The 27841-nt window shown below is 46.2% G+C and overlaps 1 protein-coding gene and 1 long non-coding RNA gene across 3 annotated transcripts in view; one reads left to right on the forward strand and one right to left on the reverse strand.

Moving 5' to 3' along the window:
* Positions 1–18917, reverse strand: part of LOC119953330 — a 30584-nt gene extending 11667 nt beyond the window's left edge. Inside the window, exons 1-2 of the long non-coding RNA XR_005457997.1 lie at positions 18562–18917; positions 2444–2526 (exon numbers count right to left, since the gene is read on the reverse strand). This is a non-coding gene — a long non-coding RNA (uncharacterized LOC119953330). The remainder of the gene's footprint in view (positions 1–2443; positions 2527–18561) is intronic.
* eif5 (eukaryotic translation initiation factor 5) overlaps positions 1–27841 on the forward strand; it is a 52100-nt gene that overhangs the window by 21245 nt on the left and 3014 nt on the right. The window contains exons 1-10 of one of the 2 annotated variants that reach the window (XM_038777479.1): positions 19147–19288; positions 19441–19596; positions 20658–20937; positions 21012–21093; positions 22293–22465; positions 24391–24502; positions 24581–24711; positions 25997–26158; positions 27192–27353; positions 27436–27600. In XM_038777479.1, the coding sequence (XP_038633407.1) occupies positions 20866–20937; positions 21012–21093; positions 22293–22465; positions 24391–24502; positions 24581–24711; positions 25997–26158; positions 27192–27353; positions 27436–27600 (1059 nt within the window). In that variant the 5' untranslated portion in view covers positions 19147–19288; positions 19441–19596; positions 20658–20865. Of the gene's footprint in view, positions 1–19146; positions 19289–19440; positions 19597–20657; positions 20938–21011; positions 21094–22292; positions 22466–24390; positions 24503–24580; positions 24712–25996; positions 26159–27191; positions 27354–27435; positions 27601–27841 lie in introns of those variants that run through there. The other variant, XM_038777484.1, reaches the window with a different exon arrangement.

Below are 27841 nucleotides of genomic sequence, written 5' to 3' on the forward strand. Positions count from 1 at the left end.
GGGGTGGTGGGAGGATGGGATCGTTGTTATTGTTAAGGGGATTGACTTTGTATTTGTTACTGTTTACTGTTTGGGGGTGGGGTGGGAAGTTTGGAGGAAAATGTGAAAATGGAGAATAAAAACATTGGAAAAAAAGGTCGCTTAGGAGTCTGGTCACAGCGGGAAAAGGGCTATTTTTGAATCTGTTAGTGCGTGTTCTCCTGCCCGATGGAAGAAGTTGGAGGAGTGAATAAACCAAGGGTGGGAGGGGTCTTTGATTATGCTGCCCGCTTTCCCAAGGCAGCAGGAGGTGTAGACAGAGTCAATGGATGGTGTCATGATATGCAGACATGCACATAATGAGATACAGTCAGGCAGCTAATGAACACAGAGAACAGGACATAACCAATCAGCAGGCAGAACACTTGGGGGTGGTTTCCCACTATAAAAGGCACGAGGCACTCACACTCCGCCTCTTTCCACTGGGGACATGTACAGAGTGAGTCAGGGTGTATATATCACATAACACCTCCAGCACGCGGCTAAGAGCTAATCTGGTTCAGTCAGACAGAGTAATCATACTTAGGTTAGCAGAGAGTCGAACTCACAGAGAACTGTGCTAACTATGTGACAGGTTCAATAAATCAGATTGAACTAACTTCAAGGTGTGGAGTATCTTTCAGTTAAAGCTGCATCCAGTTGCAGCCCGTGTTATCTCAGTGTGTTTAACACGACAGATGGGAGGCGGGTTTGTGTGATGGACTGGGCGGTGTTCACGACTCTCTGTAGTTTCTTACGGCCTTGGGCCAAGCAGTTGCCATACCAGGTTGTGATGCAGCCAGATAGGATGCTTTCAATGGTGCATCTGTAAAAGTTGGTAAGATTCAGTGTGGACGTGCCGAATTAGCTTTGTTTCCTGAGAAACTATAGGCGCTGTTGTGCTTTCTTGGTCATAACATCGAGGTGGGTGAACCAGAACAGATTGTTGGTGATGTACACATCCAGGAATTTGAAGCTGTCAACCATCTCCACCTTGGCCTCGTTGAGGCAGACAGGGGTGTGTACAATTCCTTGCAAACATGTAGATGGGAGTTGGAGCCAAATTTTGCCACACTGTTCTGTGTGTCTAGGGAGTATAGTAAGGGGCTAAGTACGCAGCTTTGCGGGGCACTATTACAGAGGACTATCGTGGAGTATGTGTCCACGAACACATCTGCCAACTGGTCTGCCCAGGATCTGAGTGCACCACCATGGACTCCATCAGGACCTGTCAGGGCTCAGGAATGGTTGAGTTGGTGGTGGATGAAGCATGCGGGAGCCTTCACTGGGACTGCTGGCTTTTCTGTATGAGGGCTCCACCCCCTCCTCCCAACCTGAAAACACTACTATCCATCATCCCTTGGAGTTCTTGTGCCCCTTTCTCCTCATTCTCCAAGGATAGCGGTAATTCTATAGCCCTTTTGAGGTCTAGGGTGTGTTCTGCCAACAATCCTTTTTGTATCGCGACATGATTGATCCCAAACACTAGCATGTTGCATAGCATCTTGGACAGGGATGGACCGAACTCGTGGTATTCAGCCAGCTTCCTTAATCTAGCGAGGAATTTTGTCATGGGATCCCCAGGGGTCCTCCCAGCTGTGTTGAATACCGGTAACAGTGGAGGATTCTGAACAGTTTTGGATCGTAATGGTTCTTTCCTAGATCCACAAGCTTGTTGTAGGTTTTAATGTCGGGGTTTCAGGATAAGTTAAACTCTTAATAATGCTGAATGTCAGGACGCCGCATGCTGTCAAAAGGATTACTTTATGTCTGTCATCCCCTTCTATGCTGTTGGCACAGAAGACGTAGCCTATGCCCTCGGCATACTGGGGCTAGTCCTCCATGTCCACATCATAAGGCTTGAGCTTCCCAAACAAGGGCATTTCTGGGTTTTTCTTTTTGCTTTGTTTGAGTTCTCGTCAGGGAGTTTCGGAATGGTTGCTCTCAATCCAGTGCTTGATCCTCATTGCAAATATAATCATTCCAGGAGGTGTAGAATGAAAGATCAAACTGGTATTTTTAAAACTGAAACAAATGTCCAGCCCAGGACTATGAGGAACTACATTCCTGGGAGCTACATTTTATGGTCCTGCTAATGGGCCGCAGCTGGGCGTGCCTCCATCTGCTCACCACAGGGACTCGTTTTCCATGGAGCCCATGGGGAGATCAATCAACGATCCCCGATGGTCCTCGTGAAGGTTATCGTAGGGTTAGCGCGGGTTTAATTCCCGTACTGGCCTCCCCGAACAGGCGCCGGAATGTTGTGGCGACCAGGGGCTTTTCACGGTAACTTTATTGAAGCCTACTTGTGACAATAAGTGATTATTATTAGGCAAATTCTATTCTCCACCTTTCAGAAATTTCAGTGTGACTAAATTGCTTCTACTTGTATGCTGCACCAGATGCCATTTGTCAGAGAACCCACCTTCCCTGACCTAATTTGCTCCTGAAGATCCTGCTGTCTCACTGGGGGTTCTGTTCTCTTGATAATCCAGCTGTTCTGCTACCCTATATTTAAAAAAAATAGGGAATATTAATAGTTACATGTAGAAATCACGACTAGAATTGCAATATGTTTAGGAGAGTATTGTCACTGTTTCAGGAAGTTCTTGTGCAAGCTCAGTTCCAAAATTGTTTCAATAGCTGCTATATTGGACAGTTTAGATGGGAGTGAGTATTCAATAGTGACATGTGTTGTTGTTTCAAACTACATCCTGTTGTTATACCATCATGCATCCAATGCAACAAGAAATACTGTGATGGTGTTTGCATCGTAAATTTTGTTTTAACATTTAAAAAAATATTTCAATAACTTCTTGATGTCGCTGAGGCACCAATCATGTCACTGTCCACTTAATGTTTACTGATCTGGTATTCTTATTCCAGGATAATGAGTCTCCTTGAGAAAACTATTATGTGAATATACAATTGATAACTTTGTTACATTTCCAGCTTTTACCGTAGTAGTACGCAGTGCATCAAATGTTTCAAAACATGGGCTTTAACATGTGCAGTTTTCCTCTGGGTTCTAGTGCATAGTCTTCAATGCAATCCCAAACTAGTTACTCTGTTGAAAACATATCCAATTCTATCCAAAAATAACTTCTCACAATTAATTCATTGCTTTACAGTTGAACTCTAAACATGAAAGAGCTTCACACTCGAGCTTTCAAAACCTTTGAATTCTTGTCGCAGCTGCCATAAATAGCAAAGTGTAACAGCTAACCTTGGACTTCCTAATTATTTTTTCCTGAGAACAGGATCAAATTGTGAGATTGAGAGAACATAAATCTGAACAAGGTTTTTCCTCACCCCAAAGTTTCATGTAATTATCATTCCAAGATGTAATATTTAATAGCCTCAATCTTTGATTCCCAGTCTTCTCTCTTCAAAAATTGTTGAATATATTATTGGGTTGGATTGGATTTGTTTATCGTCACGTGTACCGAGGTACAGTGAAAAGTATGTTTCTGCGAGCAGCTCAACGGATCATTAAGTACATGGGAAGAAAAGGGACTAAAAGAAAATACATAATAGGGAAAGATTAGAACGAGTATAAGTTAAGTAAAAAGTGGATCTGTTGGGGAGAGCTCGCAGAGTCGCCTCGCTCCGGCGCCATCTTGGATATTAACAAAACTCGATACAAGGTCATTGTGATGCAACATCATTTTTATTTATTCATAGATTGTATCAAATCTCTGGGGCCAAATGCTCTATTCTCTTGATGAGGTATATATTCAATTCTAGAGTTTTATAAATCATTTTAAATATCTGGAGTCAGCCCACCTACATTTTCCTTGCATATTTCCCAGTTTTGTCCCGTTGATGGAATTTAAAACAAAAATTTTTTATTGAAACATTTTTTCAATATATAAATAATCAACCCCCAAAAACCAACCAACCAAACCCCCAATCCCACCCCTCCCAGCTTTTGACGGTGATCAGTTCCTCGAAATACATGACAAATGGCTGCCACCTTGTGTAAAACTTCCTAAACGATCAACGTGTATTTAACTTTCTCAAGGTACAAAACCTCCATGAGATCCCCCAGCCACGCTGGAGCACTGGGTGGAGAAGCTGACCTTCACTCTAACAGAACCCGCCTGCGAGCAAATAGCGGGGCGAAGGCTAAGATATCTGCAGCTCCGGCAAGTCCGACGCCCCAAAAATGGCTTCCAGGGGACCAGGCTCCAATTCCCTTTGTAAGATCACCGACATGGCACTGAAGAAGGAACCCCAAATGTTTTCTAGCTTAGGACATGCACAGAACATATGTACATGATTCATTAGGCCCCTCCCACACCGCTCACACCTATCTTCTACCTCTCAAACACTCAACTCATCCCAGCCCTTGTTAAATGTACCCAATGCACTACCTTTAGTTGTATGAGCCCGTGCCTTGCACACAATGAGGTGGCATTCACCCTTCGCAGAGCTTCACACCACACCCACTCCTCCACTCCAACACCCCCTAGTTCTTCCTCCCATTTGACTTTAAACCCTCCAGCGTCGCTGTGTTCTCCACCAGAATATCCCATAAATTCCGCCCCTGCCAACAACAGTACCCTATCCACCAACGATGATAGTGGCAATACCAGGAAGGTTGGAAGACTCTTCCCAGCAAAATTCTGAAGCTGCAAGTATCTGAACCCCTCCGACTGTGCTAACACGTACTTCTCTGATATTTCCTCCAGACTCACAAACTGCCCCACCAGGAATAAATCCCCCATTACAGCCACCCCCTTACCTTCCCAACCTCTAACCTGACATCCAATCTAGCTGGTTCAAACCTGTGATTGTCCCTAAGTGGAATCACTTCGACACTTCCCCCACCCCCACCTTAAAATGCTGCATTACTTGCCTCCATATTTTTTATGTGGCCACCACCACCGGATTCCCTGAGAACCTTCATGGAGCAAACGGCAGCAGAGCCGTCACTAATGCCCGCAGCCCTGTCCCCTTACACAACCTAGCCTCCATCCTCACGCAGACTGCCTCCTGATCTCCACACCAACCCAACACCTTTTCTGGGTTCGCCGCCCAGTAGTAGCACATCAGGTTCGACAGTGCCAAACCCCCAGACTGCCAGTCCCTCTGTAGGACTCTTTTCTGAATTCTTGCCACCTTACCCACCCAAATAAACGGCAAGATCAAGTCTTCCATCCTCACAAAAAGCGCCTTTGGCAGAAACACCGGGAGATACTGGAATAAAAACAAAAAACTGTGGCAAAATATTCATCTTCGCTGATTACATTCGCCTAGCAAGCGACAGAGAGAGAATGTCTCACTTTTGTAAATCCCCCTTAACTGTACTCGCTAAATTTGTAAAATTTAACTTCCAGAGCTGCCCCCAATCACGAGACACCTGCACCCCTAAGTATCTAAAATGAGAGCTCGTCAAAGGAAAAGGCAGCACCCCCATGTTAACCCCCTTCCTCAGCGGAGTGACTGGACTACATTCACTTTTTTTCCAAATTCAATTTGTACCTGGCGAAAGCCCCGAACCACCTTGACATCCCCATTATGTCATCCATCATGGGAACCTGGTCCGCAATATACAACAAAAGATCATCGGCAGAAAGTGGCACCCTATGCTCCTCCCCCCCCCCCCCCCCCCCCCCCCCCCCACTTTATCCCCCTCCAATTATCCAAATTTCTCCAAGCGATAGCCAGCGGCTCAATCGCCAGCGCGATGAGGAGGGGGAGACAAAGGGAACCCTTGCCTCGTTGCCCTATACAACCGAAAATAACCGGGACTAACATTATTCATCCGAACACTGGCTCTTGATCAACAATTTGACCCATGACACAAACTTGGGCCTTATCCTGAACTGCTCCAACACCGCAAACAAGTACCCCCACTCTCCCCTATCCAAAGCTTTCTCAGCATCCAAAGCCACTGTCACTTGCCCCCCTCCCCCAGCCTGAGAGGGGGCCACATTCAGTAGGTGCTGCACATTGGAAAATAATCATTTCCCCTTCACAAAACCCGTTTGATCCTCCCCGAACACCTGCGGGAGACACCCATCCAACCTGAGTGGCAGCACCTTCACCAGAATCTTTGCATCCACATTTAACAATGACCCTTGAAGGCCCAAGATGGAACAATTGATGGCTTTCATCAGGGAAGAGTAAGCAAAGGAAGGAGATGAAGGACGACAGATCGAAGGCCATCAAACGGACTGTGGCACCCCTGAAGGGCTCGATGGAAAGGGTTGAAAAGCATTTGAAGGTACAGGGGTCGCAGATTCAACAGGTGGAGAGGGTAATGTCGGATCACAGCGATCGGGTGGTGGCTTTGGAGGTGGAGGTGGCATCCTTAGGAGACCGTTGCAAGACGCTGAGAGCAAAGGTGGAATAGCAAGAGAACAGTTCGGGAAGGCAGACCCTGCGTATTCCCGAACTGCCTGAAGGAGTGGAAGGCACGAGTGCCACGAGGTATGTCTCGAGGATGCTGGCGGCGCTGTGGTGGAGGAGAGGCTTGACAAGGCCCTGAAGTGGACAGAGCGCACAGGTCTCTGAGGCAGAAGCCAAGAGCTTGGGAACCACCACAGGCAGTGATCGTAAGACTCCACATGTTGGTGGAAAAAGAGAAGAGCCTGCAGTGGGCCAGGGAGAAGCGGAACTGCAAATGGTATGGGAACAAGGTCCGAATATACCAGGACACTGGAGCTGAATTGGCAAAACGGCATGCTGGATTTAACAGGGCCAAGGAGGGGGATGCGACATGGCAGGGTTGGAGAAGAAGCATGGTCAGGGGAGGAGAAGGGGGGCTATCTTGGATGGGCTTGGTACAGGGTGAAATCAGAAGAGGCAGAGGCAAAAGGGGAGGATAGCAGATGGTAGAGGGTAATGGAGGCATAATCCCCAGTAAGGCTTATAACATGGAACGTATGAGGGCTCAGTGGACCGGTGAAAGGATCTTGGTTATTTGCGCACCTCAGGAGTTTAAAGGTGGATGTAGTCTTTCTGCAGGAGATGCACCTCCATGTGAAGGACCAGGTTAGGCTGAGAAAGGGATGGGTGGGTCAGGTATTTCACTCGGGGTTTGACTCAAAGTTGCGGGGGTTGGCCACCTTGATGAGCAAGAAGATGGTGTTTGTGAGTGCGAAGGAAGGATGGGAGATATGTGATGATGAGCAGAGTATTGGAGGGGACGCTGGACGCTGTTGGTGAATGTATATGCATCGAACTGGGACGATGTAGGATTTGTGAGGTGGCTGCTGGCAGTGATCCTGGACTTGGCTACACACCAGTTGATCATGGGAGGAGACTTTAATTCTGTTCTAGACCTGAGGGTCGATAGGTCGAGACCCAGTTCAATGGGAAGGTTACGAATGGCAAAGGAGCTGGGTGGGTTTATGGAAAAGATGGGCATGGTGGACCCGTGGCGCTTTAAGAACCCAGGGGGAGGGAATACTCCTTTTTCTCACATGTTTACAAGGTGTACTCCAGAATCAACTTTTTGTAGTGAGCCATGAGGTGTTGGTAGGGGTGGAGGGGGCAGAGTACGCAGGGATAGTAATCTCGGACCATGCGCCCCAATGACTGGAGATTCAGCTTAGATCAGGACCTGTGCAGAGGCTGGGGTGGCGGCTCGATTTGGGGGTGTTGGCAGATAAAGGCAAATTTGGGCGTCTTTTTTAATATAAATTTAGAGTGCCCATTTATTTTTTTCCAATTAATGGAGCAATTTAGTATGGCCAATCAACCTTAGCTGCACATCTTTGGGTTGTGGGGGTGAAGACTATATGGGGTTGAGCCATAACAGGGAGGTGTCAGCGGCCACATTCTGGGAAGCATTAAAAGCGGTAGTCCGAGGGGCGATTATCTTGCTCAAGGCACATGAGGATAGGAAAAGGAGAGAGGAGTATGTGGGCACATATCTTGTTCATTTAATCAAAGTAAATAGGGCCTATTCGAGGGTGCCCACCATAGAGGGGTTGAAATGAAAAATGAAATGAAAATGGCTTATTGTCACGAGTAGGCTTCAATGAAGTTACTGTGAAAAGCCACATTCCGGCGCCTGTCCGGGGAGGATGGTACGGGAATCGAACCGTGCTGCTGGCCTGCTTGGTCTGCTTTAAAAGCCAGCGATTTAGCCGAGTGAGCTAAACCAGCCCCTTGGTTGGTAACAAGGAAAAAATTGCAGGGGCAATCTGATAGGTTGAACACGGGAGGGCGGTGGGGCAGCAAGGGTGGTGCAGTACGAGTGCGGGGAGAAGGCAAGTTGAATGTTAGCACATCAACTATGGAGGCAAGCCGCTTCCAGGGAAATATTGAGGATATGGACAGAGACGGAGGAGCTGGTGATGGAGCTGGGGAGGATAAATGAGGTGTTTAGGGAATACTATAAGGAGCTGTACAGGATGGATCCGGGGGGGTGAAGAAGGGGACATGGGTGGTGTTTGGATGGGCTGGAGTTTCCGCAGTTGGAGGAAGAGAAGAGGCAATCGCTAGATGGGCCTTTGGGACTGAGGGAGGTATTGGACAGTATAAGGGGTATGAAGGCGGGAAAGGCCCTGGGACTGGATGGTTACCCGGCGGAATTTTATAAGGAGTTTGTGATGGACCTGGCACCGCATCTGTTGGGGGCATTTAGTGAGGTGCTGGAGAAGGGGGAGCTGCCGGAGACGATGTTGCAGGCGACAATCACATTGATACCAAAGAAAGGTACCAAGGGACAAGAGGACCCTGTTACAGAGGGAGATGCCAAACCTGCTGCATTAGAATGTGGGTTGTACAGGCCCATATTGCAGTTAAAGACAGATGTAAAAGTGCTGACTAAACTGGTAGTGGGGTGGATGAAAGGTTGTGTTCCGGGGATGGTTGCGGAGGACCAAACAGGTTTCGTAAAGGGCAGGCAACTCTCCAGTAATATGAGGAGGCTGTTAAATATGGTCATGACTCCATTGATAGGTCAGGTATCGGAAGTAGTGGTGTCCATGGATGCGGAGAAGGCATTTGACCGGGTGGAGTGGCGGTATTTGTTTGAGGTCCTGGAAAGGTTCGGGATTGGGCCGAAGTTTGTGGCATGGGTGTGCCTATTATATGTCGCACCGGTGGCGAGTGTACAGACCGACGATATGGGCTCACAAAACTTTGGGTTACACAGGGGAACAAGGCAGGGGTGCCTGCTGTCGCCACTGCTGTTTGCGCTAGCTATAGAGCCTCTGGCAATGGCCCTTAGAGAATCGGCAGTGTGGCAAAGGATTATGAAGGAGAGTAGGGAGCATCGGGTATTGCAATATGTGGACGACCTGTGACTGAACGTGTAGGACCTGCTGGTGAGCATGGGGAGGATTATGGGCCTTTTGGTGCAGTTCGGGGTGTTCTCAGGATACAAGTTGAATGGAGGGAAAAGTGAAATGTTCCTGGTGAATGAGAGTCCGAGAGCCAATCTAAGGGGGTTACCATTTAAAGTAGCCAGAGATAGGTTTAGATACCTGGGGATTCAGGTAATGGTGGAGTAGGTGACACTGCATAAATGGAATTTAACAAAGCTAGTGGAGGAGGTTAGGGAGGAGGTGGGACACACTTCATCTGACGCCGGCACGGAGGGTCCAAGTGGTGAAGATGCAAGTCCTGCCAAGGTTTCTATTCATATTCCAGACACTTCCGATTTTTGTACCAAAGAACTTTTTCCGGAAGCTGGATACAAATATTTCCGAGTTTGTGGGCAGGAAAGGTACCAAGGGACAAGAGGACCCTGTTACAGAGGGAGATGCCAAACCTGCTGCATTATTATTGGGCAAAGAATGTGGAGAGGTGAGGCAGTGGTGGGAAGGAGAGGGGCCAGAATGGGTTAGGATGGAGGAAGAATCCTGTTGGGGGTTCAACCTGTGGGTTATGGCGACGGCGGCATTGTCAATGGCACCAAGGAAATACGCAGAGAGCCCAATGGTGCAATCCACAGTGAAGGTCTGGAACCAGTTGAAGAGGCACTTTAGGATAGAGGGGATGTTGGTGTTAATGCCACTGTGCAAAAACCACGGATTTGAGGCGGGGTTTGAGGAGGTGGGGGAGACAGACAGTATGTGTAGGAAGTGGAGAGAAGTGGGGGTGGTGAGGGTGAGGGATCTGTAGCTGGAGGAGAGGTTTGTCAATATAGAGGAACTGAAGGAGAGGGTAGAGCCCTGTAGAGGAAGTAAGTTTAGATACTTGCAGTTAAGGGAATTCGCGCGGTAGGTTTGGAAAAAGTTGCCAAACTACCAAAGTATGCCCTGCTGTAGTGACTGCTGCTTCCGGACGTGGAAGGGGAGGGCAGGCTCGGAGACATATATGGATGGCTGGGAGAACAGGATGGTGAGCAGGTGGTGAAGATTAAGGAGAAGTGGGAGGGGAGATAAACTGGGGAGTGTGGAGTGAGATGCTACGCAGGGTAAATGTGACATCCTCATACGCGAGGATGAGCCTGATACAATTCAAGGTGGCACATAGTGTGAATATGACTCGGGCAAGAATGAGTGGGTTCTTCCAGGGAGTGGCAGACGAGTGCGGGAAGTGTGGGCATAGACCAGCAAATCTCACACAAATGTTTTGGGTTTGTGAGAAAAGAGAGAGATTCTGGGAGGGTGTTTTCGCAGAACTATCGAGGATTGTGGGGGAGGAGGTTGAGCTGGACCCTTTGGTGGTGATATTTGGGATATCGGAGAAGCTGGAGCTGATGGAGGGGACGAAGGCCGATGACGTAGCCTTCACTTCTCTGGTTGCTGTCATGATATGCAGGCATGCACATAATGGGATACAAACAGGCAGCTAATGAATACAGAGAACAGGACATAACCAATCAGCAGGCAGAACACTTGGGGGTAGTTTCCCACTATAAAAGGCACGAGGCACTTACACTCTGGCTCTTTCCACTGGTGACATCTACAGTGTGAGTAGGGTGTACCTATATAACTCCTCCAGCACGTGGCTAAGAGCTAGTCTGGTTCAGCCAGACAGATTAATCACACTAGGTTAGCAGAGAGTCGAGCTCACAGAGGATTAAGCTAACTGTGTGACAAGTTCAATAAATCATATTGAACTAACTTCAAGGTGTGGAGTATCTCTCAGGTAAAGCTGCATCCAGTTGCAGCCACGGTGAAGGATCTTACTGGAATGATGGTCAACAACGCCACTGGCGGCCTGGCTGGGTGACTTATATGACTTTCTATGTCTGGAAAAGATCAAATACAAATTGAGGCGTTCAGCGGAGGGCTTCGAGGCAAGGTGGGAGATGTTTGTGGCCGTGCTCGAGGAGTTGTTTGTCGAGGGGGAAAGGGAGGGGTGAAAATGAGAAACAATTTGTACAAACTGTATAACTGTGTGTTGGCGAGTTGGGAAGTATGTTCCTCAGACTGTTTATGTTTTGTAAACGTTTGAATAATTTTGGAATAAAATACATTTTATTTAAAAAAGGAGGGAGTTATTCTTGGAGCCCTCAACATCGACTCTGGAGTCTCATGGCAGCAGGTCAAACATAGGCAAGGAAACCTCCTGCTGATTACCACGAACCCCCCCTCAGCTGATGAATCAGTACTTCTCTATGTTGAACACCACTTAGAGGAAGCAGTGAGGGTGCAGAATGTACTCTGGGTGGCGGACTTCAATGTCTATCACGAAGAGTGGCTTGGTAGTACCACCACAGACCGAGCTGGCTGGGTTCTAAAGGACATAGCTGCTAGACTGGCACCCCAGGTGGTGAGGGAACAAGAGACACTTCAGCCTCACCAATCTGCCTGTCACAGATGCATCAACCTGTGACAGAATCTGTAGGAGTGACCACCACACAGTCCTTGGGCATTCAAGGTCCCGGCTTCACATTGAGGATACCCTCCATCATATTGTGTGGCACGTCCACCACTACCACCGTGCTAAATGGGATAGACTTCAAACAGATCTAGCAACTCAAGACTGGGTATTCATGAGGTGCTGTGGGCCATCAGTAGCAGCAGAACCGTAGTCAATCACAATCCATAACCTCATAGCCCCGCATATCCCCCACTCTACAATTACCACCAAGCCAGGGGTTCAACCCTGGTTCAATGAAGAGTGCAGGAGGACATGCCAGGATTAACACCTGGCATTACTAAAAATAAGGTGTCACCCTGGTGAAGCTACAACACCGGACTACTTGCATGCCAAACAGCATAAGCAGCAGTAATAGACAGAGCTGAACAATTCCACAACCAACGGATCAGATTTTGACTCTTCAGTCCTGCCATATCCAGTTGTGCGTGACGATGAACAATTAAAAACTCACTAGAGGAAAAGGCACCACAAATATCCCCATTCTCAATGAGGAAGGAGCCCAGAAAATCGGTGCAAAAGACAAAGCTGAAGCTGAGTAGGTGATCCATGACAGCCTCCTCCAGAGGTCCCTGGTATCACAGATGTCAATCTTCAACTGATTCGATTCACTCCACATGAGATGAAGGAACGGCTGAAGGCACTGGATATTGCAAATGCCATGGGCCATGATGTTATTTCGGCAGCAGTTCTGAAGATTTGTGCTCCAGAACGTGCCGTGCCCCTACCAAGCTGTTCCAGAACAATAGCAGTTATCCGTCAATGTGGAAAATTGCCCAGGTATGTCCTGTGCACAAGAAGCAGGTCAAATCCAGCCTGACCAATTATCGCCCTATCTTGATCATCAGTAAAGTGACGGAAGGGGTCAGCTACAGCACTATCAAGCGGCACTTGCTTAGCAATAACCTGCCCATGGACGCCCAGTTCCACCACCAGGGTTACTCAGCTCCTGACCTCATTACAGCCTTGGTTCAAACATGGACAAAAGAGAAGAATTCCAGAGGTGAGATAAAAGTGACTGCCCTTGATATCAAGGCAGCATTTGACCGTGTATGGCATCAAGGAGCCCTTGACAAATTGAAATCAATGAGAATCATGGGGAAATCCCTCCGTTGGTGGGAGTCATACCTGGCACATAGGAAGATGGTTGTGGTCATTGCAGGTCAATCATCTCCGCTCCAGGACATCACCACAGGAGTTTCTCAGGGTCGTGTCCTAGGCCCAACCATCTTCAGCTGCTTCATCAATGACCTTCCTTCTATGATAAGGTCAGAAGTGTTCATTGTGATTGCACAATGTTGAACATTATTTGTGATTCTGCAGATACTGAAGCAGTCCATGCCTAAATGCAGCAAGTCCTGGACAATGTCCAGGCTTTGACTGATAAGTAACAAGTAATATTTGCATCTCACAAGTGCCAGGCAATGGCCTCCTGTAACAAGAGAGAATCTAACCATCGCCTCTTGATATTCTGCGGCATTACCACCGCTGAATCCCCCACTATCAACATCTTGGGGGTTACCATTGTCAGAAACTGAACTAGCCATATAAACATTGTGGCTACAAATGTAGGTCAGAGGCGAGGAATCCTTTGGCGAGTAACTCGACTCCTGACTCCCCTAAGTCTGTCCACCATCTACAAAGGCACAAGTCAGGAATGTAATAGAATGTTCTCCTAATTCGCTGGCTTTGAAAGCAGACCAAGCAGGCCAGCAGCACGGTTCGATTCCCGTAACAGCCTCCCCGAACAGGCGCCGGAATGTGGCGACTAGGGGCTTTTCACAGTAACTTCATTTGAAGCCTACTCGTGACAATAAGTGATTTTCATTTCATTTGCCTAGATGAGTGCAGCTCCAACAACTCTCGAGAAGCTCGAAACCTTCCAGGACAAAGCAGCCCGTTTGATTGTTCCCCTTTCCACAAACATTCAAACCTTCCACCACCAACAAACAGTGGCAGCAGTGTGTGCCATCTACAAGATGCACTGCAGGAACTCACCAAGCAATAGATACCTGGGAATACCATCACCTGGAGGTTTACTTCCAAGTCATTCACCATCCTGACTTGGAAATATATCACGGTTCCTTCACTGATGCTGGGACAAAATCCTGGAACTCTGTCCCTAACAGCACTCTGGGTGTATCTACACCTCAATTACTGCAGGGTTGAAGAAGGCAGCTCACCACCACCTTCTCAAGGGCATCTAGGGATCGGCAATAAATAACTAGCCAGTAATGCCCACATCTCGTAAATTAATGCAAAAAAAATCTGTTGCTAGAGAGTAAATGTAGTGAGGTGAATAATGGAGATGACACTGCCAGAAAGAGGGAGACCTAAGGCCACATAGAAAGATGCAGTGGCGAGAGACTTAAACGCAACAGGACTGGAAGATGAATGGGTGACTGACAGGATGAGATGGAGCAGGGTAATCAAGCAGCATTGTGGCAACCCCAAGTGAAATTGGAGAAGCCGAAAGAAGAAGAGCCTTGTTAAAGAAGGCCTACTTGACAAATTCCAGTCAATTGTAGTTTCCATTCGTGGTGGGGGCCAGATGCCTCCTTCTCCCAGAGGTGGCCTGACTGCAAGAACTAGGGGGAGCAATCAAACGTGCTGCTTTGTCCTGGAAGGTTTCGAGCTTCTTGAGTGTTGTTGGAGCTGCAATCATCTAGGCAAACGGAGAATATTCCATTACATTCCTGACTTAAAGTTTGAAAATGTTGTTGAGAGGATACCTCCATGTTAAAGCACCCTTTCTGTTATTTATCTGCCTTCAGCACCTGCTGCAGCTTTCAGACTGGAAGGCCTATGTTTGATCCTTCAACTTGAACCTCTGTTCATGCCAATTAAAAGGCAAAAAAGAACCTGCATGAAAATCTCAATCAGTAACTATAACTCCTCGGAGATGGGAGAAGGCAATTCTGGATATAGAAAGTCTCAACCCCACAGAAAATATCCAGCTACCTAGCCCAGATTTTCTGAAGGGATATGAATCATATAGTTTACAGTGCAGAAGGAGACCATTCAGTCCATCGTGTCTGGCATTGGCCCTTGGAAAGAGCACCCTGCTTAAGCCCACGCCTCCACCCTATCCCCGTAACCCAGTAAGCCCACCTAACCTTTTGGAAACTAAGGGGAAATTTAGCATGGCCAAGCCACCTAATCTGGACATTTTTGGACTATGGGAGGAAACCGAAGCACCCGGAGGAAACTATCGCAGACACTGGGAGAAAGTGCAAACTCCACAGTCACCCGAGGCCGGAATTGAACCCAGGTCCCTGGAGCTGTGAGGCAGCAATGCTAACCACTGTGCCGCAGTGGGCAAAGATTTGCAGATGGAGTATAATATGAAAAGAAACTATTGGGTTTTGTTCACATCTATATGAAGAATATAAGAGTAAAATATCATCTAAGTGCAGACTACCGATTTTTGCATTACGGAGGGATCTTGGTGTCCTTGTATATGAAACACAACCAGTGACCATGCAGGTGCATTACAAGTAATTTGGAAGGCAAATAGTTTGTTGGCCTTTATCATAAGGGGATGGAGTGCAATATATGGGCAGCACGTTAGCATTGTGGATAGCACAATTGCTTCACAGCTCCAGGGTCCCAGGTTTGATTCCGGCTTGGGTCACTGTCTGTGCGGAGTCTGCACATCCTCCCCGTGTGTGCGTGGGTTTCCTCCGGGTGCTCCGGTTTCCTCCCAGTCCAAAGATGTGCAGGTTAGGTGGATTGGCCATGATAAAAATTGCCCTTCGTGTCCAAAATTGCCCCTAGTGTTGGGTGGGGTTACTGGGTTATGGGGATAGGGTGTTGACCTTGGGTAGGGTGCTCTTTCCAAGAGCCGGTGCAGACTCTATGGGCCGAATGGCCTCCTGCACTGTAAATTCTATGAAATAAATGTAGGGACAACTGTATAGCGTATTGGTGATTTCCAACCAGAGTACTGCAGTTTGGCCTCCTTATTTAAGGAGGAATATACCTGCACTGGAGGCACTTCAAAAAAATCATTAGATTAATTCCAGGGGTTGTCTTGTGGCGAAAGGTTGAGCACCATAGACCATATAGTGCAGAAGGAGGCCATTCGGCCCATCGTGTCTGCACCGACCCACTTAAGCCCTCACTTTCACCCTATCCCCGTAACCCAATAACCCCTCCTAACCTTTTTGGACACTACTGGCAATTTAGCATGGCCAGTCCACTTAACCTGAATGTCTTTGGAAGGAAACCGGAGCACCCAGAGGACACGCACACGCAGGGAGAACGTGCAAACTCCGCACAGACAGTGACCCAGCGGGGAATCGAACCTGGGACCCTGGCACTGTGAAGCCACAATGCTAACCACTGTGCTACCGTGCTGCCCTTGAGTCACGTTAGGCCTATGCTCATTAGAGTTCAGTCAAATAAAGAGGTGATCCTATTGAAACATATATGATGTTGAGGGGGATTGACTGAGTAGATGCTGACAGGATGCTTCTTCCTGGTGGGGGGGTATCTAGAACTAGGGGGCACCTAATAAAGTGTCTCCTTTTTGAAATAAAGGGTCTTCTATTTAAGATGAAATTGAGGATTTTCTTCTCCGGCTCATTAACCTTTGGAATTCTCTATTGCACCGAGTTATGGAGGTTGAGTCAATGAATATATTCAAGAGTGAGAAAGAAATATTTTTGAAATATAGGAGTCAAAAGTAACCAGACTAGGCAGGAAAGTGAAGTTGAAGCCAATATCAGATTAATCTTCATCTTGCCATGTGGCGGAGGTGGCTTCAGGGGCTGTGTGGCCTACTTATGCCTTTTCACCTGTTTATTGAATGAAAATGTCCACCAAATCTGTCTACTCAAGTCATTGCACTTAATGTAATGTTAAATAGTTGGGGATATTTTTCTGACATGACAACCTGCACAATATAGGTCTTTCTTTTATTCAGCTGCCACCTATAAAATTGTTTAATTGTTAAACAAGGGGCTATGATATTACTGCATTATCTCCACAAAGCAAGAGACTTGCAAATTCTCTCGGACCATACGAAGGGGCTCCTTCAATTCCATGTTGTATCTTTTATAAGAGTATTAAAATACCAAGGAAGGGGAGGTGGGAGCTGGTCAATTTCTGTTAAAAAAGGTAAATCATTTCAGTTTCTCATTTTGATCTCTATTTCGTCTTTCAATTCTGCCAATGTGCATTGATGTTAATCATTTATTGAGTTGGTCTCTGGCTTCATCCTATTCAATTCAAAAATGCTCCAGAAAACTTTTTGTGACCTTTGTTCCTTTAGCACCGCAAAAGAATAAACAATATCCATATTGGCTTTGTGCAACTTCTATCCATGTTATTATTGCTTCTAATGAGTAATTTAATATTATTTCCAACAAAAAAGTAAAAATATCTGCATATACAACTTTCCCGATGTGTTCTTCTTCTGGAAAACGTATTTTTTTAATCCAGGCATTTGTTCCTTCCAATTTGGTTTTTAAAAAAAATCTTGATCCTAAATATAGTGACATTTACAGAGGTAACACTTCATCAACCTCTAGTATTTCAACTGTGGCCATCCTTCATATGTGAACTTGGGTAGTGATTATCCCACAGCTTTGATGGCGTTGAATATATTCTACCCTTTCCTAATATGATGACACTTCCATTTTGCAACTTGGAATAATCATAGAATTTACAGTGCAGAAGGACGCCATTTGGCCCATCGAGTCTGCACCGGCTCTTGGAAATGCACCCTACCCAAGGTCAACACCTCCACCCTATCCCCTTAACCCAGTAACCCCACCCAACACTAAGGGCAATTCTGGACACTAGGGGCAATTTGTCATGGCCAATCCACCTAACCTGCACATCTTTGGACTGTGGGAGGAAACCGGAGCACCCAAGCCGGAATCGAACCTGGGACCCTGGAGCTGTGAAGCAATTGTGCTATCCACAATGCTACCGTGCTGCCCTGAATGCATTATCAACAATTTATTGTGGGGCAGCACGGTGGCGCAGTGGTAGCACTGCAGTCTCACGGCACCGAGGTCCCAGGTTCGATCCTGGCTTTAGGTCACTGTCCGTGTGGAATTTGCACATTCTCCCCGTGTTTGCGTGGGTTTCACCCCCACAACCCAAAAAGATGTGCAGGGTAGGTGGATTGGCCACACTAAATTACCCCTTAATTGGAAAAAATGAATTGGATACTCTAAATTTAGAAAAGAAAAAGGAAAAAAAAAGTATTGTTCAAATATTGTTGTAGTCTTAGTAGATAACCAGGTCAGACTCGTTACAGTGCAGAAGGATGCCATTTAGCCTATTGTGTCTGCACCGGCTCTCCAAACTAGTGTTGTGGCTTGGTGCCATTCCCCTGCTTTTCTCTCTGCAACCAAGATAGAACAGTATCCAACAAAGCCAATGGGATATTGTGCTTCAGACAGCAAAACATATTTAAGTCATAAATATTTACCAGAACAGTACATTAGTCAGTGGAATATGTGGTTAAATTGCACAGTGTTCTGTTCAGACGATATCTTGAAAATGTCTCTACTTTTGTCACTATGGCAAAAGGATGACATGCTGGATTGAAGCCCCACTCAAAGAATTGAATACATAACCTGACCACATTGCTAGACTGTCAGTCATGGCGTTCGGTCATTTAGATCAAATATTAAAATTAGGCTCCGAGGATCCAAAAAAAAATAATCACATGTACTATTTTGGAGAGACTTTTGACCTCCTGGCTAATTATTTAACAAACATCATTGATCTTACTCTGGCTGCGCAAGAAGTGCCTGCCTGCTGTGTCGGCAATGGCTACGTTTCAACGGGCTTCATTGGCTGTGAGGTGTTGCATGACGTCCTTGAGGTTGTGAAAGGCGCTAGGCAAACGCCGGTTCCATCGTTAGCATTAAATCAGTCTTCCTCCCTTAGTTATATATTTTGTTCTCATAGGGAATCTCAAAAAGACAAAGTAGAAATTACCATGATCTACATATCTTTAATACTGCTTTCACACAAGCATGCATATATATATATATATATTTATCTACTGCAGTGAAAACTGGCCCGTGCTGCAGCCGATTCTTCTAGAAACTTGAACTGGCCCATTTGCCCAGCATTACTCAGGGACAATAGCCCGACAATTTCGCAACCTCTCTCACACATGATGCAATCACCATTCAGGCACTTAGCCAATTGCAACTCGGCTATCGCGAGACCTCCTCTCGCTGGCTCACGAGCTTTTTTCCCCTCTCAACCAAACTTGAGAGAACCGTGCGTGATAACGTCATCGTGAGTGACTAGCCCCGCCTCTCCTTCAGAACAAAAGCCCCCGGCGGCGGTTTTCCAATGAGAAAGCCGGCGACCGCGCAACGGCCAATCGCAGCCGGGACGAGAGGCGGGGCCCGGCCTCCCCCTAGCAAGTTAGGCTGAGCGGCAACTGACTGGCGTGGGTACAGAAAGGCGTTTTTTTTTGGTTTGTGGGGCAAACGTCGTGGAGGTGAGCGCGGGGATGGGAGCGGAGCTGGAGGGCGGGCGCGCTCGTTAAACAATTTTGCTCGGGTCCAGTGAATTAACGCGGGCGATTAAGGGCGTTTAGGATTCACGTTGACTTTGTGATTTTTTTTCTCCCCTTCTTCCTCTCGCCCACAGATTCCCGCAAACGAGGGCGGCTCGCTCCACCGACGGGCTTTTTATTTGTTGCGCACAGAAGGTGTTCGGCGTCTCGGCACCGTGACGTGCCGTCCAGTAGTTCACCATATCCAAGAGCGATTAGGCTTGTGTTTATGTCTTTGTTTTGTGAAAACGGTAAGGAATTTTCGGTGGCATACGGGCGGTTTGAACAGGCGAGGAGGGCGGTTCGAGTGGCCGCCGGGGGTTGAGGGAATGGGCTGGGTGGGGAGAAGAGAGCCGGACGCGAGGTTCTCAAAATGGCGCCCTGCGGCCCCGGCTGCGACAGAGAAGCGGCGGCTCCCTCCCTATGTGGCCGTGTGACGCACTCTGCGCCACTCCGGGCTTGACTTACTCCCAGCTCATTCCGGGCCAGTTCAACGGGGCTCCTCCCCACTGCCGCACTTTAATTATCCTCCTCTCTCTTTTCTCCCCCCTGGGTTGAGTCCCCGTTACTGGGTGGCGGGCGGGGGCCCGGCCGCTTCCCAGCGCTGGGTTCCGGAGGGCGGAGTGGTGGTTTTTTTTCCGCCGCGCTGCGATGTGAGGAGTGCGCATGGCGGCGCTGGGGCGGTGAGTGACTCACGTGTTGCGGAGGCTGTGCTGCTGCACCAGGCAATGACTCAGCGCTGCCCGGCCGGATGACGCCTCCCTTTTTTTTTCAACCCGTTTTCTCCCCTCACGAAAAATGCCACCTGGCCGACCACGTTTATTCTACTGAATGCTGATTCCTGCCGTCGGTTCAAACGTTCCTCTTTTTTTTTAAACCTCCAGTCAACATTACTAATGTTTGTCATGGATTTTTTTTGCACCGTGATATTTCTTTTTCTCTGAACCCGTTGTGATTTAAAAAAAAATAAAAAATTGATTCTTTGAATCCTAATTGATGCTTTGCCCGACTTTTTAAAAAATACCATCAAAAATACATTGTGGTGAGGGCCAGCTATTTGTCTTCTGTCTCCCCCCCCCCCCCCCCCCCCCCCCCCCAGCGATGTTGGTTAGACCTATCAATTTCCAACAAAGACTTGAATAACAGCTAAAGTTATCTGAGGAGTGACTTGCTGAGTGCCATATTGCCCCTTTATGTATATTTGTATTGTGGCAAAAGCGTTCACTTGTGAAGTGTTTTACAGGGAGTAACTCAAACTTCTCTACTGTCTGCCTAATCTCTCTTTTTTTCTTCCCCCCCCCTCTCTTTACAGAGCTGTTGCGCAGCCGTTGGTACCTGTGTCGGGGAAACCTAACCAACAAGCGGGGAACTTGCAGCCTAAGTGGCGCAAACTTTTTCATGTCAGAGACCGAGTACACTTGCAATTGTTTATGTCATCCATTCTTCTTCAGACAGAAGATACCAAAAAATTCCATTCAAAGATCTTTTCACTTTACTCATAAATCTAATAGTAAACCAGAATGGCTGTCAACGTCAACCGCAGTGTTTCTGACCAATTCTATCGGTACAAAATGCCCCGTCTGATTGCTAAGGTAAGAGCAATTGGAAGTGCTTGAGTTAGTTTTAACTGGAACTTCATTGCAAACTAAAATGTGATTTTCTTCAGGTCGAGGGCAAGGGGAATGGAATAAAGACAGTAATAGTCAACATGGTTGATGTTGCCAAGGCGCTTAATCGGCCTCCAACGTGTAAGTAACATTGAAGGTTTAACCATCTGTTCTAGAATGCTAGCTTGCTATTCCAAAGTAGATGATGTAACTGTCCACCTCTAAACTGAGACTTTGCAGCTATGGAAAATTGACCATCACATGTACAGAATTGCATTAAACCCTTGGTTATTCAAATTTTTAGTAAACCATTAGATTCTCATTAGGTACTTTGTTTTTTTTTACTGGTTACTTAGTTTATTCCTGCGTATTGCCATTATAAATTAATCGTGAAATTGTACACTGCTTTTACAGCTCTCCTTGTGTAGTCAAGTGCCATCTATTGGTCACTTTCAAGTAATGAAATTAGAATACAGGACTACAATATGCCAGAGCAGAGGCAAAAGGTTATTGCAAATACTGTAATAGTTGAAAACTGACCAAGTGTATTTTTTTTCATAGTTTCCAATTGATCTGTTCTTAGATCAAAATTGTATCTTGAAGGCTTTCCCCCATCAGAGCTGAAAACATCAATTTTATTATTTGTGAGCATTGCTAGAAGGCCAATATTTCCTGTCCATCTCTAGCTGCCTGTGATGATGAGCCACTTATTTTCCAGTGGTTTGCTAGGCCATTTCAGAGGGTGGTTAGGTGTACACATTTTGGGATTGAGTCATGTAGGCCAAAAGGGCATGAGTGAGCCACGTTGGTTTTTATGATGTATTTGAAAAGAGCTATTTATGCTTTGCACCAGTACTTCAATTTGGGCATTTTTGTGATGCATATGCTACATCATATTTGGCTACCTATTGTTTACATTGAGTATTTAATGTGTTCCTTAGCTGTGTGGAGCACTGTCTAAAGCTTTTTAAACCCCTTTTTGAATGCCACTGTTCCAGTATTAAGCATATCTGGGACCCACACACCAAACAGAATAAACCAGCTGCAAGATCTAGATTTTAATGGCTGCATTGCTGGGGCATAAGGGCATCTTGTCCAGTTGTTACATCTAGATTGTCTTGGGGTTTCAAATTCGAAATTAATTGTTTTCAATCCCTGAGACAGACCTCTTGGTCTTTCCACAAATGATTCTATTCTTAGTGCGAGTGAGGTGCAAAAGTCAGGTGTACCACTTGTGCCTAGGCTGAACTTTTGTGGGTTAAGGCCATTCTAAAGGTTAAATTTTAAATTTGATTGTAATGTTTTGTTTTTAAAGCTTTTTAATTTGCATTCACCCATAGATCCCACCAAGTTTTTTGGTTGTGAGCTGGGAGCTCAGACCCAGTTTGATTCAAAGAATGACCGTTATATTGTGAATGGATCTCATGAGGCGAATAAGCTACAAGACATGCTGGATGGATTCATTAGGAAATTTGTCCTTTGTAATGAGTGTGATAATCCTGAAACTGACCTGGTGAGTGTACAATGAACTCTTGTTTTGTCAGAACAGAATTCCCTGTGGTAAAAGGTTTCTTGAAGTCTTGGTGTTATGACTCATTTGGTAGATCTTAAATTTGTAGTAATTCAAAATGGCTTGCATCTTGACTTTTGTTGGTTGGTTGCGTTCCATTCTCCCAGTTTCTCCATTGCATCTTCTAATGATGCAGCCTTTTGCAACAGTGCTTCTGATATATTGGGCACAATTTAACAGTCTTAAGAATCTGTGCAAGTCAGTTAGATCATGGGAGTAGCCTAAATCCAACTTGACAAGCATCTTGCGATCTATCAGCTCACTTCTGTTTGCGGATTCTGAAACTCACACTAGGCACTTGCAAGAAACCAATAGTCACCAAGGTCGATTTCCATTTAATTCAGGGGGATGGTTACCCTACTTATCTAATCAACTCACCGGTGAAGTCCCATGAGTGACTGTTAGTACTGGTCCACACAAACAAGGACCACGTAGAACAGCAGCTGAAGAGTCTCTCAGGCAATTGGCTGCTGAGTGGTCAGGGGCAGAACAGCACTGGCTGTCCCTGGACATCTTGGTTCTGGCACTGCCAACATACCATGGTGGTGCTGTCAAGTGCACCTCCAGGATGGCAGTGCACATGTGCCAGGGAGGGGCCTAACTGGAGCTACCTGGGGGGGCATGCTCTCTGCGACCCCATAACGGGGTGTCAATCACTTCGTAGGAAGCGGGTTAATGACCCTGTGTGGGGGTGACATTGCGTGTGGGTGGACAGTGTGGGGGGGTCCTCAAGCCCACTGGAGATTGGGGCACCATTTCAGTTGCCAGTTCTGAGGACCTGCCCTAGCTAGCCAGCCACCTCTGTGGGTTAAACTGGCGCAAATCCCCAGGCCCCAAAAAAGTGACTTGGATAATGATAGGGAATTCTCAATAAAGAGAAATTGTGCCCATCATCTTCAACTGAGGATTCCGACCAATTGGCAGGGTTCCTCCACTCTTCCATTTCATGCACTGCTACTCCTGTCCCTTGAGCCCTGTTGGGGTTTCCTTTGTTTTCACCAGTTTGTTATGCCACCACCAAACGCGTCTTCCCCTGCTCATTAAGTATTCTAAAGGGACTGTTCCCTCTGGCACCTGTTCACCCCTAACAGCCCCTCCCATCACAAACAAGAGGCAACGTCTATCTTTTCACCACCTCTCCAACATCCAAGGCTCCCAAGTACCTTCCAAGGGAAACTGGTGCTGTTCACAAGATCACTTTTCTTTCCATTTCAATGATACTGTATTTGCTGTTCAATTGTAGTTGTTATCTCTTTTTTAAAAAAGAATTGAGTGCCCAATTATTTTTTTCCCAATGAAGGGGCAATTTAGTGTGGCCAAGTCACTTAGCTTGCACATTTTTGGGTTGTGGGAGCGAAACCCACACAAACACGGGGAGAATCTGCAAACTCCTCACGGACAGTAACCTAGAGCCAGGATCGAACCTGGGGACCTCTGTGCAGTGAGGCCGCAGTGCTAACCCACTGCGCCACCGTGCTGCCCTAATTGTAGTTATCTCTATGTCTGGAAGTCCAATTGTGGATTGACTGGCAGGTTTTGAACAACTCCATTCAGTCCACAGGGAAGCTTCCTGTTGTCACTTTAGTTCTTCAACTCAGCTCTTCCTGTCTCTTTTCCTCCCATTTCTATATTGATTTTTAAAGATAGAAATCTAAAATTAATTTGCCTGATATTTCAAGCGCTAGTATTTTTGCATTGGCTTACGTAGGCACGCTCCTAGGCTTAACCTATTTTACTTGGCTGAAGAAATTGGTATTTGCTGCATCACCCAATTTTGTATTTGACCTGTGGGTGGTTTGCATGCCAATTCCTTTCTTGGAATACAGAATCAGATCAAAATTATAACATAATCATTCTCCATCTTTTAGCATGTCAATCCAAAGAAACAAACCATTGGTATTTCCTGTAAAGCCTGTGGATACAGAGGCATGCTTGACACGCGTCACAAGCTCTGCACATTCATTCTTAAAAATCCACCTGGTAAGTGAGCCGGAATTCTGCAAAACCTGATCCATATTTGATTTCAAATCATTTGATGTAAGGACTTCTATCTTGCAGAAAATGGAGACGGTGGTTCAGCCAAGAAAGAAAAGGAAAAGAGAAATAAGAAGGGCAAAGACAAGGAGAATGGATCAGTGTCTAATTCGGAATCATCCACCCACAATGAGTTTGATGCTCCAGATGTAGTGGTAATTTGTTTTGTTCTGCTCTAAGAATTTATAGAACACCTGTCTGTCAAGTCAATGTCCTACCTGTCGAGCATGTGCCAGTTTTGTAAAACTAAATTAGTGGGCCGCACTGACATGGCTTGGCCCTCCCTTTGGCTGGCAATCTCTCTTTTTTTTACTTGGATGCTTGTCTTATTTGCTTTTATAAACTCTGATTTGACTCCAGCAATGCAGGCCAGATCCTAATCACTTCCTGCCACCATCAAACATTTGTGCAAATACTGGCCCCTCAGGTCTTGTGTTCCTGCACCGCCAAGTGTATCTATCTGTCATGTTTTGCACTTCAGCTAGTCTAGTGGCAGTTGTCAAGATGTTTTCTTTAGGTATTTTACGTACTGCAAGATGAGATGTTGGGGGTTTGTGAGTATAGTATTTGAAGTAAGATTCTGGATGACTGTGTTTTCATACAGTAATGAGTCACCTAGCACCTTCAATCCAAGTATGCAGGTAAAGAAATTAACTTGATTCTAGGAAGAGACTGGGTGAGATAATGAGAGAATGCTCGTACAAGAAAGACTGCAGCAAATGCTTAGATTCTCCCAGAAGACAGCTGGAATAGCTGGTCAGAATTCCCAGAAACCAGTGAACCAAGTCCGACCTAACGAAGTCTGAGCTAAAGAACTAGTTGCTGTCAGTGGTCATCCCAAGAGAAAACATTGAATCTATACATTGTAAAAGGAATTTGAACAGAGAAGGTTAGCTTTGAGGGTAATTACAATCGAACTGTTTCACCGCACAATCAGATCATAGTCGGGGACATTTCTGGATTGCAAAATCTTTACAGCTGTCGAGCTTCCCTTTGGGATTTGGGCAGCTTGGCATTTACCATCAATCAGATGTGCTATAACAGTTCTACTACTCTTTCAACTTCACTCACTGTGACCTGGTGTGGGGGAGCATTAAATGCCTGTGGGGATGTGCCCTGAGCAAACTATTGCATTTGTTCTAGTATGTTTTTTTTTGTAGAAAGAGTACCCAATTCACTTTTTCCAATGAAGGGATAATTTAGTGTGGCCAATCCACCTACCCTGCACGTCTTTGGGTTGTTGGGACGAAACCCATGCAAACACGGAGAGTGTGCAAACTCCACAAAGACAGTGACCCAGGGCCAGTATCGAACCTGGGACCTCGGTGCCATGAGACAGTGGTGCTAACCACTGTTGCCCATCGTTCTAGTGTATTTAAACCAAATATATCCTTCAGGAGGTTTGTGGCATAGGTATTTAATATTTAATCTTCCGATCAGGATGGTGAAGATGATGATGAAGACTGGTGTGAAGAAACCACAGAGGAAGCCCAGCGGCGTCGAATGGGTGAAATTAGTGAGCATGCCAAAAATTTGACACTCAGCGATGACCTGGGGAAAACTTTGGAGGAAAGAGTCAACTTATTCTACAACTTTGTCAAGGTATTAATGTCCTGTCCTGGTGCACTGATCTTCAGGTCATTTGTTTGGGTGTTGTATATTCTCAGTAATTTACCTCAGCCCGTGGTCTCCATGACCTAGAAGGGTCAGAGTAGCAAACGGGTGGAGTCCCAAGTCTCTCCCTATCTTGACTTAGACGTATTGCCACTTCAATGCAAAAACGCTGGAAATTCTCCCTAACAATTGTTTATGCCTGCACCACTTGAGCTGCAGTAGTTCAAGGGAGCTCAACACCTCCCAAGCAGTTTGTGGATGGGCAACAAATACTGGCTTCACTATTGACAGGTGTCCCATGTATATCGGAAGTCACTTGACCGTCGGCATTTTACGCGTTCTCGTAATGTGGTTCCAATGGTTGATGTCAATATTGGCCCAGATCTTGGTCAGCTGTGGTACGTCTAAAGGTTTCTCACAAGGTTCTAGCAATCTGTAGCATGCATTTCACTGTCCAAGCAGGTAGTAAGTGATTGTTATCAAGCTGCTTTTTGCTTTGAAGCATTTCATCAGACTAAGAAGGTGGGTGGAAACTGGAACTAATCATTATGAAATTGAAACATTTGACACAATTTAATTTTCCAAGTTGAGCTCCATCAGTGGTTCAGAAGTTTCAGAAACCTTGCTGACCCCTCCTTGACTGGATGTGGCTTTTTCAGCAGCGGTGTTTTAACAGCCTAGCTGACACCGCCCCCCCCCCCCCCCCCCCCCCCCCCCCCCCGGGCCACATTGGTTTAAACAGTGCACCCTGTGGGAAAAGAGCAACTAGAGGTATTTTATGGTTTCTATGTTTACCAGTGTAGGTGTAGACTCCAGGCGTTGTCATGAACTATGAACTGCTAAGTCTGAGACGGTAGAATAACCAACAGTCGTGGAGTTGTAGGATACACTATGCTAAGTGTTTCTAAACCTATCCAGTTTCAATCGGCCACTTGGTGTATTGCCTATAACTTGTTTCTATAGATATTTAACACCAAAACAGAAATCCAGCTAACTATTGTACCTAATCATTTCACTGCAGCAAAAGAAGGAAGAGGGCATTATTGACTCTGCTGATAAAGACCTTCGATCAGAAGCTGAAAGGCTGGATGTAATAGCTATGGGCCCCCTCATATTGAGTGAGCTGCTTTTTGATGAGAACATAAGAGAGCAGATCAAGAAATATAAACGACACTTCTTACGTGTAAGTGGTTTTCTCCTCTAAAAATGAACATGATGATGCTTTATAGCTTAATAGTGTATGACTAACTGCTTTCTCTTAATAGTTCTGCCATGGTAATAAAAAGGCTCAGAAGTATTTACTTGGTGGCTTTGAGTGTCTGGTGAAAATGCATCGGGATCAACTCCTGCCCAAAGTTCCACATGTCCTGAAGGAGCTGTATGATGCTGACCTCTTGGAAGAAGAGGTCATCCTTGCTTGGGCTGAAAAAGTAAGCTGTGCAAATATAGATGTTAATGTGCATCTTATATTTGGAATTTTAAATTGCTCCGTATCGTTTTTTTTAAAGTACCCAATTAAGGGGCAATTTAGCTTGGCCAATCCACTTAACCAACACATCTTTGGGTTGTGGAGGTGAAGCCCACTCAGACACTGGGAGAATGTAAACTCCACACGGACAGTGACCCAGGGCAGGATTCAAACCCAGGTCCACAGTGCCAGTGTTAACCACT

Source organism: Scyliorhinus canicula, chromosome 2 (genome assembly GCF_902713615.1).
Source record: "Scyliorhinus canicula chromosome 2, sScyCan1.1, whole genome shotgun sequence".
Classification (NCBI taxonomy): Eukaryota; Metazoa; Chordata; class Chondrichthyes; order Carcharhiniformes; family Scyliorhinidae; genus Scyliorhinus; species Scyliorhinus canicula.